The 12,554-nt window shown below is 32.6% G+C and overlaps 1 protein-coding gene across 1 annotated transcript; it reads left to right on the top strand.

Annotated features, from left to right (window-relative positions):
* The first annotated feature begins 5,691 nt into the window (after positions 1-5,691).
* Positions 5,692-11,625, top strand: LOC109244663 (jasmonate O-methyltransferase). The gene is made up of 4 exons (XM_019411796.1): positions 5,692-5,846; positions 6,629-7,033; positions 9,998-10,273; positions 11,059-11,625. The coding sequence occupies exons 1-4, from the start codon at positions 5,772-5,774 to the stop codon at positions 11,449-11,451; spliced, it is 1,149 nt and encodes a 382-aa protein (XP_019267341.1). The 5' UTR covers positions 5,692-5,771; the 3' UTR covers positions 11,452-11,625.
* Positions 11,626-12,554: the final 929 nt, after the last annotated feature.

Below are 12,554 nucleotides of genomic sequence, written 5' to 3'. Positions count from 1 at the left end.
CAGGCTCGATATTTGCGGCTCAGTAGCACCAAATATATATTGACTATAATTGGACAGAGTGTGTGATTAATCTATCAGTTATTTTGACGTATTTTTGAGTATAAGAGATACTTAAACTACATGGAAACTACGCTAAAAGACACTACATTATATTACGCTAAAAGGCACTACATTTTACTACGCTAAAAGGCATTACATTTTACTACCCTAAAATGCACTATATTACTAGTCTTTAAGCAAATAAATAATNATGTATAATCGTAATAAAATAAAGTATACCTTTATCCACTCAGACTTTATCATCTTCTCTTCAAAGGCAGCTAATCAAATCAGCCCCTTAGTAGCTGACCATCTTAGTATGCGAGGGATTGAGTTAGAACACCTCATAGCTAGNGGGAACCTCAGATGTTTGTTCACCTTCTGGAACTTTGTACTCAATTTTATCGGGCAAAATCAGCACTCCAATCTCTTCTCCAAATTCAACTATGTTGGTAAACTGAATGAGGAAAAATAAATTAGTTTGATAAGGGCAGAAAATGCAGAATAGTTGTAGATATGTTGAAGGTAAATGTATAATCGTAATAAAATAAAGTATACCTTTATCCACTCAGACTTTATCATCTTCTCTTCAAAGGCAGCTAACCAAATCAGCCCCTTAGTAGCTGACGATCTTAGTATGCGAGGGATTGAGTTAGAACACCTCATAGCTAGATCAGTACTGACAGTAGAGCAACACTCATAAAGCCATACTTGCAATGCTAGTGAGCATCCCCGTATGAGATAAGAATGTACATACGGATTTAGTCGGTGCCTAACAGATTCCATCAGCTGGGTGAAAGTTTTAATACCCCATGGGTATGACTCATACTGCCCAGATTCTACCAAATAGAACCTAAAGTGATCTACAAAAGAAACATGATCTTTGTCCGAAGGACAAATGAAAAAATTCTAAAAGATAAAGGATGCACAACTTCACCGCATCCTCATCGTTTACCCAGGATCTAGTGGTTACTATCTGTTTCATATAAGACTTCTCCACTCTTAATTTGTTAGGAAAATAACTGCTCATTATTTTGCTAACATAAGTGGGAGTATAACCAAAATCAGTAACCTGTGTTACACATCTTAGACCAGTAATTAATGCAAACTCACGCAATCCAAAATTTAATGTTTCACCCTTTAATTGTACAGAAAAATATGATTGATTGGATTTGGTCAATTCATACTTCATCAGAAGATGAATGGATTGATTTTGCATGCATATGGTGGGAAGAGACAGTAAGTATCCAAAACACGTCTTTTTGAAAAGATTCAAACCATTTGAGGATAGAAGCTCTTTAATCTGGCTAGGAATGCTAGGATCACACAAAGTGTGGAATCTAAGCACCCCATAATCAACATTATGTGGGGCAAAAAACTGTCCACTCTGCACAAATAATAAATTAATTCAAATTAATAAAATGCATAAAAAGGGATAAATTCATGTACATATTGTCTACAATATAACTACAAATAATTATATAATATCTACAATTTAAAGCCTTTTCTACAAAAAGGAAGCAACACCGGATAACTACAATTCTGCTTCAAATAGTAGTAGTTACCTAACATTATAACTACAAATTAACTACAAAAATATCTAAAGTTATAAAGACAGAACATCACAACTACAAATAATCTTCAAAATTAAGACAATTAATCTGCAATTGTCAAAAACACGTATAACAGAGATTAAAACATCCTAAACAAAACAAAAAAAATTAGAAAATAAACTAATAAATGTTTACCTTCGCCAATGATTGGTTCCGAACAATTTGAGGGTATTTTTTTGAATGTTTCTTCATTTTTAGATTTTTCGAACCAGGAGACACCTTTGATTTCTTTCCTGTTCGAAGATTAGGGACCTCTTCTACAAAGTCGTCATCTACAACAATCTCTTTTCCTTTTCTTTTGACTTGTTTGACTGGTGTAAAACTTTCACCAATAGCTACATCAAGTTTATTTTTGTTTCTCATTTCGACTCTGATTTGTCGGGGAGAGGAACTATGACTAATCTCTGTAATTGCATGTGTAGATTCACCTAGGTTTTTGGGTGATTTGGGGGGATAAAACACCCAAATCAAAGGATGGTATATCAACCACTGCTGGTTTTTTTGGACTCTTTTTCGAACCTTCCTTGTTCTTCATTGATGAACTTCAACTAAATAAAAATGTGGATAGGAATTTGTTTAAAGGCTTTCTTCAATTTTGTTTGAATTTAGAGGGAAATTGTTTGGTTTCAGAAGAAGGACAATGGTAGAAAGAACGTGGGAGGGTAAAAAGAACGTGGGGGTACGGGGATGAGGGGTTAAGAGAGAGAAAGTGAAGGATTAGTGGAATACTGAAATTAAACGGAAATGCTTTAATTAAGGAGTAGAAAATATCTCATTAATTATAACCTTAATTAGATATGGTGTAGAAATGGTAATTTGATATACTAAATGTAATTTAGTCAAACCTTAAACATATAGGGTAAAAAGGTTTCTTAAGTGAGATAGGAATGTAAAAATCTTTAAGCAAGGAAATCAATAATCCAATTAGCCTAGCTAGATCTTTTGATGGGCTCCACTAACTATTGTTTAGAGATAAACAAAGTGAACTCAGTACTTATATGCTTTGATACCGTGTAAAAGTTAGGTAAAAATGAAGGAAAAAATTGTATCTACTCCATGAGAAATATCCCAACTCTTCCTATAAACACGTTTGAACTTGATCTTAGAATTTTAAAGCATAAAACAAAAAGTTACACTTACACAGCAATACAAGATAAGGAGTCCGGAACCAAAATGTTGTCTTTTTGGACAAAAGTAACATTATTAAGTGTGAAAAAAAAAAGTTACCATTCTATATGTAGCGCAGTATAAAACCACGCTATACTTTAATGGTGTTTTAGCCGTTAAAGTATAACGCGGTTTAAAACCGTGCTATATATGTATAGCGCATGAATTAACTACGTTATATATATAAACCATTAAATCACTACATCATACACAAAACCACTGGGCAGCCCAATGGTTGAAGGGTGGCTATAAGGATGGTTTTGTCCTTGAGGTACAAGGTTTGAATCCCTACACCAACATTCTTGTATTTTCCTATTTCTTTTTCATTTTTTGTTTCTTTTCTTTATTTGGTTTAAGTGTTTAGATAGAAATACTTTAATAGAGAAGCCTTTTATTATTTCTTTAAAAAATCAACCAATACTTTTAATAGTTGTTATTTTCTGTTATACGTAAAAAAAATTATTTTTTTCCTTTTATTTTCAAATTAGAATTATAAGTTTTATTTTATAATAGAAAACAACAACTATTAAAAGTATTGGTTGATTTTTTAAAGAAATAATAAAAGGCTTCTCTATTAAAGTATTTATATCTAAACACTTAAACCAAATAATGAAAAGAAACAAAAAATGAAAAAGAAATAGGAAAGTGCAAGAATGCTGGTGTAGGGATTCGAACCTTGTACCTCAAGGACAAAACCAACGTTGTAGCTAGCCTTCAACCATTGGGCTACCCAGCTATTTTGTATATAACAAAGTGATTTAATTAGTTATAATACTATACTTTAACGGCTAAAACACCGTTAAAGTATAACGTGGTTTTATACTGCGCTATATATAGAATGGTAACTTTTTTTTTTACACTTATTAATATTACTTTTGTCCAAAAAGACAACATTTTAGTTCCGGACTCACAAGATAAGGGTTACTGGGTTGAGGTCACTTCAAGTTGATAATTTTTCCTTTTAATACAAGATTCGAGGCCATGTCAACAATTCTGAAATTTATAGGTTCTGAACTTGTCACCAAAATTATAGCTCGTTTTAAATTGAGTTTGTAATTAAACATTTATACATATTTAATGAATTTTTGAATACAAATAAAGGGTCTAAGCAAAAGTTACGAATTTCCTTCGAACTCATAAATTGTACCTAATACTCTAGTGCCGCCCCTACGTAAATGACGCAACCTTAATTGAGATTAGAGTTGAAATTAATTTAAAGGCTGCAAACTTCATCCTACTTAGTTTCGACAGGCAAAATAGCTAGCCCCTAACCTTGAAAAAGGGGGTGCCTTCTCCTAAAGGAATATAGCTGATTAATTAAGATTTAAGACGATTCCCTCTTCTTATTCTATCCTTTTCACGAACCGCTAAACCCCAAAATTTTCTTTCATTAAAATATGATGCAATAAAAACGGTATTTAAGTTACGAGTATAAGTTTTATGCCCTATTTGTTGGGATATATACTATTAATCATGAGTTCGGTCTAGATATTGTATTTATTATGGAATAATTGTTTATCCAATTATAATAAAGTTTTAAATAGATCATATATTAGTCTGCGTCATTTGCTTATATAGTAGATGATTTAGTGTATATAGTTTAGCTTATACACGGAAGATTAAATCATCGGTTCTTATAAGTATAAAATTTGAGTTCACAATCTAATGATGGAATTGGACAAACCATCATGGATGATTATAGTACAAGATTAAATATAATTTATCTTGATATGGGAATGATTTAATTCCAACTTCTTGTGCTAGTACATTTTGTATGTATTGAACGGACCAAGTAGAGATAAGTATTTTATACTGACTTAATAAAATAAACTCTCTAGCCATTAAATGTACTTATACTCTTAATCCTGATTTAATTATTATTAGCTGTGTAGATTATTATTGTTTTGATCTATTAAAAGGCGAGATTCTTTCGTGGGTCAATATGCCTAGTAAATTGGATAATAATAACATACATTGGCGAAGTAATAGTTAGTTGATGGAATCCATGTCTCGGTTTAGAGATTGATGATATACCTTTATGAAAGCTTATAAGTTTTCATGTGTAAACCCGGCCGGTGGATTTTGTATCCGACACATGAAATAAGTTAAGCGAAAGTCTAAAGAAAATATCAATAAATTAAATCGTCAGTAATTTAATTTAATTGATTAGTATCTGAATCTTAACGTGGGGAGTTAAATAAGATTTAATGGATGAATTTCGAAATTGAATAAGGAGTGCAATTACGAATTTTTATTTCAATAACTTAGACTCGAATTTGAAATAAGCTAATAAGCTCTTTCTCGATTCGCAGCATTTCTATCTCTTACTATCAAAAAGAAGACTAGCTTTCTATTTAGGGTGGTATCTTCACTAACTCGATTCAAGAGCGACTCCCAGACAGAGAAGAACAGGAGGGTCTCTTAACGCCTTCTTTTTTCTTCTCATCGGAGTTATTTCACAAAGACTTGCCAGGGTAAGGAAGAAGGGGGGAACAAGCACACTTGGAGAGCGCAGTACAATGGAGAGTTGTATGCTGCGTTCGGGAAGGATGAATCGCTCCCGAAAAGGAATCTATTGATTCTCTCCCAATTGGTTGGACCGTAGGTGCGATGATTTACTTCACAGGCGAGGTCTCTGGTTCAAGTTCAGGATGGCTCAGCTGCGCCAGGAAAAAGAATAGAAGAAGCATCTGACTACTTCATGCATGCTCCACTTGGCTCGGGGGGATAATGTATGTAATTTAGTTTCTTCAGTAAAAGTCAAATAACAATGTCAATGCATTAGACATAATCCAAATTAATTGCGTACGAAGAAGTTGAGTGTAGCAAAAGGTATAGCCTTGTTCAAGCCTCTATATAAACTAGCACATTTTCAGCTCTTTTAGTCACAACAAGCTGCTCTTTATTAAAGAGATAAAAGAGAGAGAGAAAAGAAAGAATTAGTAAATTAAGATGGAAGTAATGCAGGTACTTCACATGAACAATGGAGAAGGAGAGACTAGCTATGCCAAAAACTCCAATATCCAGGTTTTATATCTTCATCAAATGATTAAAACAGTTGAAATATATTTACTTTCCTGATATATACTTCCCTTAATTTAGTTCATATATCAATTATATTTTCCGGTGAAAAAGATTTTTTTTATATATTATTATATTGGTTTCCTTGGGCGACGCAATATTTGTTTGTCTAACTATATCTATCAAGGTGGCCACATGAAGATTTATCAAGGTATTTGTGGATCGAATCAATAGAACTACTAATATTTTCAAAGAAAATATTGAAATTTTTTTTTAAGAAAGTTAATTAAGCATTATCTTAGGAAAGAAGACCTTTTTGCCAAGAGTGAAAGAAAAAACTATCAACTTGGCCTACTTTCTAAGCTATATAATATATTACTAGTATCTTTTATCTCTAATCTCTAAAGTTGGATAATTGGCTTGAGAGGTGATTTTTTGTTTTTTTTTTTTGTTTTTTCACCTGATGTCGTTATTTATATTGGGACCCGATTAAATTTGGATTCGCATCAGGAAGTCCCACACTGGGGTAAAGCGCTCCCTAACAAAGCGATTACATACCCGGGGACTCAAACCCGAGATCTTTGGTTAAGAATGAAGGAGTACTTACCACTCCACCACAATCCTTGTTGGTCCTGATTTGATTATTTAAGGAAGCTGATCCAGTTGAAAACTCTTCTTTTAAGCGGTTCTTAAAATTTAATCAAATTCTAGTACTCATCCCAAAAAATTTCATTTAAAAAAGAAATATTAGACCAGTGTTATTGAAATTTGGTTTAATGAATTTGTAGAGGAAGATAATATCAGCAACAAATTCAAGGCTTAAAGAAGCAGTGATAAGCATCTTGTGCAAGAACAAAAAAATTCCAGAAAGCATTGGCATTGCTGATTTAGGTTGTTCATCGGGGCCGAACACTTTGATGGTCGTCACAGAAGTTATAAATATCATCGACGCAACGTGTCGGAAATCGGGCAGCTCGTTGCCGGAGTTGAGAATTTCTCTGAATGATCTTCCGGGGAATGATTTTAATGAAATATTTAGGTCTTTGCCAGAATTTTTTCACAAAGTAAAAGAAGAGAAAGGTTCAGAAAATTGCTATGTTGCAGGGGTTCCTGGTTCATTTTATGGAAGGCTTTTTCCACTAAAAAGCATGCATTTTTTTCACTCTTCCTCTAGTCTCCATTGGCTCTCTCAGGTCAGTACAGTGAAATTTCATGTACTCTTTCTATTTCAGTTTATGTGTATTATTATTCGAGTTGTTAAAGAGATTTTTCTTTAACTATGATTTTCTTAAATATTTTATATTTATTAGAAAGTTTATAAGTTAGCTCTTTATTTAATTTGTTTATCTCTCCCTTCTTTCTTTTCTTCATTTTAGATGGTACAAAAGAGAATAGAATTTTTGATCTTGTACTCAAAGTGCGGTACACTTATATTCACACCAATCTAAACTCCTTACCATCATAAAAAAAAGTTACCCCTTTGTTTGATTTGTCATTTGAGGGGGCACTGCCAGGTATACTACTAGTCGATTATTTTTGGCCTGATCAAAACAACCTAGCAAAGGAAGATTCTTGTCTTGCTTGCTATGCGCCAGCTAGCGGAATGTTTTACCGAATGCGCCAACCAACCTTTGGTATCAGGCCCATGTGTATATGTCAACTGCAACTAGGAAACTACTGCCGCCTGAACATTATGACTTGAAAAAATACTAATTCTTATATAGCTTCTAAATATATATGTGAATTTTAACTCAATTTGAAGAATTTATGTTCGAATTTTCATTGAAAATTTTTAAAGTTTTTTGAGTGATTACTTCAATTCCAGCCTCATAAACTGGAAATCTCAACATGATTAGGTTTTGTTTCAGATGCTATGTCAAAATTTTATTGTTCTGGTTTTTCCAGTACTGCTGAATTCTGATTGGGACGTGTGGTTTAGCTTTTCTCTCCTTTTATTTTATACCTTTATGTTTGACTAATATCTGAACTAATAATTCAAAGGTACACCAAAAAAAAAAAAATATACTAAAAATCTTTAAGATCGAATTTATCAAATTTAAATAGTAATTTTGAATTTTTTTTGCTTGAAGAGACTTGTGTCTTACGCTACCACGACCGATTTTACGTTAAGTGGCTTAGCCTGACTTTGATATGCCCAATTGTTTAAAGAAATTTTCAAGAACCAAAAATATATATTACTGCGTGTTGATTGAAATTAAATATGTTTTGATAAAGATGGTCTTTATTATATTGTCTACAGTATCTCGATGATATATATTACCCTACCTTGTAAAAAAGAAAAAAAAAAAACTCAAAGATACGTAGCAGGTACTGTAGCTAGGTGGGGCGGCATACAACTAGATACGTATATGTAATAGGAGGTTCATTTGGTTTAGAAAACATTATCAAACCTAAAAGTAATGGCATTAGAATTTTTTTTTTAAAAAAAAAATCGTTCCAAAAAGTACCCAAAATCTTCAGAAAACGAAAAATTAAAAACAAATAAAAAACAATGCAGTGATTTCAAAAAAAAAAAAAAAAAAAATAACAAAAACGTTTAAAAAAATATATCCGTTTCTCTAAAACTTATCAGGACATAAGTTATTCTTGACGCTATCTTCTTGTCAGTTTTCTACATATCTAACCTACCACTTTCATGCGAACAGTAATTTCAGGGTGAAATTAAAAATAGTCACATTATAAGTGGTAATTGAGAAATAGACACAGTTTTAAAAGTAATCGAAATTTTGTCACTTTTCATATAAAGATAAACTTGAATGATACTGTTCAAAATCCGGAAAGTATTCCAGCATAATATACTGGAGTTCCAACATAATATACTGGAGTTCCAACATAATATACTGGTCTAGCATAATATGCTGGAAGTTCATACACAGGTGCTCAAATCTCCAATATATTATGCTGGAACTTTCCGTGTGTTGGAGTTACAACATAATATGCTGGAAGTTCATACACAGGTGCACCAATCTCCAGTATATTGTGCTGGAACTTTCTGTGTTGCAGCAAAATAGTGACTATTTTTCAATGACTTTGTAAATGCTGACTATTTTTCAATTACCAGTCCGAAAAGTGACTAGTCTGTTCTATTTTCACGTAATTTCAGGTACTCCATTTTTATGGGCTTTTTTCACTTTTAGGATGTGTCAGAAATTATTTATATTTGGTAGCCGAAAAAGTGTATAATTTTTATATATACCACACAAAAATATATATAATTTTTATTATTTTGAGAACGACTAGACAATATCATTTTTCTAAAGAAAAAATGTATTTTTTGAGTACCAAGTCTTTCATGTGAAACACAACATTGAAACTTTTCGCTTGGATAAAAGAGGAGACATTATGCATCTACCTGTTTTACCTGCCTTAACTTTTAGATAATTTGGACTGGAATGCGATGTGGTTTTAACGGGTGAAATTTAAAAATAGTTAGATTTATAAGTGATAATTGAAAAATAATCACATTTTAAAAGTAATCGAAATTTAGTCATTTTTCATGTAAAGATAAATTTAAACAAACAACACTATTCAAAATTCGAAACATATTCCAGCATAATATACTGGAGTTCGAATTTTTTACATGTGAACTTCCAGCATAATATATTGGAGTTCCAGCATAATATGCTGGAAGTTCATACACAGGTGCTCCAATCTCCAGTATATTATACTGGAACTTTCCGTGTGCTGAAGTTCCAACATAATATGCTGGAAGTTTAGTACAAATACATGATCTAGAAAAAGCTACTGGGTTCACGGAAACCCGTAGTTATTGTACTGGATCCGCCCCTGCTTGAGCCGAGGGTCTATTGGAAACAACATCTATCTTTACAAGGTAGGGATAAGGGCGACACACACACTATTTTCCCCAAATTCCACTTATAGAATTACACTGAGTTTTTGTCTTGTTGTTGTAGTACTGAATTTTACATTAGACTAGATGTCACCAAAAAGGCAAAAACAAAAAGAAAGTAATAGAGATCTACTCTACCTACTAGTAGGTAGATGACCATTATTCTTGTCCTTTTTCAATGACTTAACAGAATGATGTACCTTTTTTTGTCATAAGCATATAGTTCACTCCAATTCAATTACACATGTCAAACTCATTTTTTTCAAATGTAAAAATTATGAAACAGGTTCCACCTGGTTTGGGTACTGAAGCAAGGACAGCCCTAAACAAAGGGAAATTATACATATCAAATACTAGTCCAAGTGAAGTAATCAACGAATACATGTCACAGTTTCAGAAAGACTTTACTTTATTTCTTCAATCACGTTCGCCGGAGATGGTTCCCGGCGGGCGGATGTTGTTGTCGTTAATGGGGAGGAGCTCTATTGATCCCACGGCGGAAGATGGTTGCTACTACCAGTGGGAGCTTCTTGCCCATGCACTCTCTATTTTGGTCTCTAAGGTTACTTGCTTGAACTTATCTTTTGATCTCTTTGTATTTGAATTCTAATTTATAACAACAACAACATACCCGATGAGATACTTATTTTTCGTAAAAAATAAAATAAAAAGGTCAAAATTCGATATGATCAGTTATTTCGATTTTTCCTAAAGTTAAAACCAGTGTCGCATATTTACTATTCATATAGTCCTGGATGCACCTACAACTTTTAACTAAAATAGTACGTTGAAAAGTGTCTTTTAAATAAATAAAAAAGTACAGTCGGGACCGTTAGTTATTGGTATTTTCTGATTTTGGTTCTTATGATATATAATGAAGTAAGCACTATTAAAATGTGTTTTTGTTCCATTTATGTTAAAGAAGTTGTATCTAGACTTTCTTAAAAATGTATACCCTCAAATTTGGAGTTATTATAAAAATAACCCTAACAAATGCTGTAACAATTATTAATTCATTAAATTTGTGAAAAATCAAAATAGAGGGTTTGATATTGCATATTTTAACTAATTGAAGATTAAATTTGTCTATATTTGAGGGAGTAAAAGAGAAAATTTCCCAAAAATTACTCATTATATGTCGTATATCTAATTTTATGTGGCACACCTACTTAAAATTTTAGATTTGGTATGAACTAGGAGTCTATACTAGTACTATCACCATTTTGGTATTCTTAGATTTGGGACCATATTAATAAATATTTATTCATATTTCATACCACCTTTTTGAGTGAAGCCTACCCTCACACAAAATTTCTCTTCCCTAAACATAGTAATTCATCTATGCAGGGCTTAGTAGAAGAGGAGAAAGTAGACTCCTTTAATGCACCATACTATGCACCATGCCCCGAGGAAGTGACAATCGCTGTAGAAAAAGAAGGTTCATTTGTGATTAATCGTCTCGAGGCTTTTGAGGTTAAGTGGGACGCCAGCATTTCTTTGAATTCTACACCATGCGATATCGATGACAAAAATGGCCAATTGTGTATGAATTCAGCATCAAGAGGTCAGCAAGTTGCTAAAACAATTAGGGCTGTGGTTGAATCAATGATGGAGTCTCTTTTTGGAAATGAAATTATGGATGACTTGTTTAAAGTGTATGGTGATCTTGTGGATGATTACATTTACAAGAATAGAGCCGTTTACATCAATTTAGTTGTTTCTCTTACACGCAAAGGATAATGTTCTACACTTGTAGTAGCAAAAACAAAATTATCAATATGTAAACTCCACATGTCAATAAGGGGTTGGATATATCATTTTCTTATTTTTTTTTCTTTCAAGAATTTCAATTGAAATAAAATGTATCAAGTATATATACATTATTCTAATACGATAAAAACTTATTCACCTTTAGTGTTTACACTAAATCAACAAATATTAAATATGTATCTTTTATATACACGTTTATTACTGTGTCTCGAATTGCTTTTTTCCTTCTTTCCTTTTTTTTTGGGTCCAAACTTTAACAATGTTTATGTCTCCCTTCTGTTATTTATACTACTTATATTTNGAGATAGAAGAAAGAGTAACATCGCCTTTTTATATTAATTAATAAATTAGTGACTACTTTTGCTCAGCATTCGATAAAAAGTATATATCACTTTAAAAAAAAGCTTCCCCACGTAATTTTTACCAAATATGAAGCTTTGAATTATGATAAACTTGGGCTTCCATTCTTATTTAAGTCTTGGCGGCCCAATAAATCCTCTTTTTCGATCAAAACTGCTCCTAACTTTAGGGAGAAATTCAAAAATAGCCAGATTTATAAGTGGTCGTTCAAAAATAGCCCAATTTCAAAAGTAATCGAAATTTAACCACTTTTCATGTAAAGATAAATCGGAGCGAAAATACTGTTCAAAACCCGGAAAATACGCCAGTATATTATGCTAGAGTGCCAGTATATTATGCTGGAGTTCCAGCATAAGTATACTTGTACTCCAGCATATTATACTTGAGTTCCAGGATAAGTATGCTGGAACTCCAACATAATATGATGGAGTTCCAGCATAAGTACACTAGAACTCCAGCATAATATACTGGAGTTCCAGCAAAGTATACCGGTCCAGTATAATATGCTGGAAGTTCATACACAAGTGCTCGAATCTCCAGTATATTATGCTGGAACTTTCCGTGTGTTGGAGTTCCAGCATAATATGCTGGAAGTTCATACACAGGTAGCACCGAACTCCAGTATATAATGCTGGACCGGTCTCTGTTGCAGCAAAACTATGGCTATTTTTACATTTGACTTTGGTAAAACGTTGGCTATTTTTGAATTGACC

The sequence above is a fragment of the Nicotiana attenuata genome, unplaced genomic scaffold (assembly GCF_001879085.1).
Source record: "Nicotiana attenuata strain UT unplaced genomic scaffold, NIATTr2, whole genome shotgun sequence".
In the NCBI taxonomy this organism is placed as follows: Eukaryota; Viridiplantae; Streptophyta; class Magnoliopsida; order Solanales; family Solanaceae; genus Nicotiana; species Nicotiana attenuata.
The sequence above is the reverse complement of the archived record's forward strand: the minus strand, read 5'-3'. Positions and strand labels throughout refer to the sequence as shown.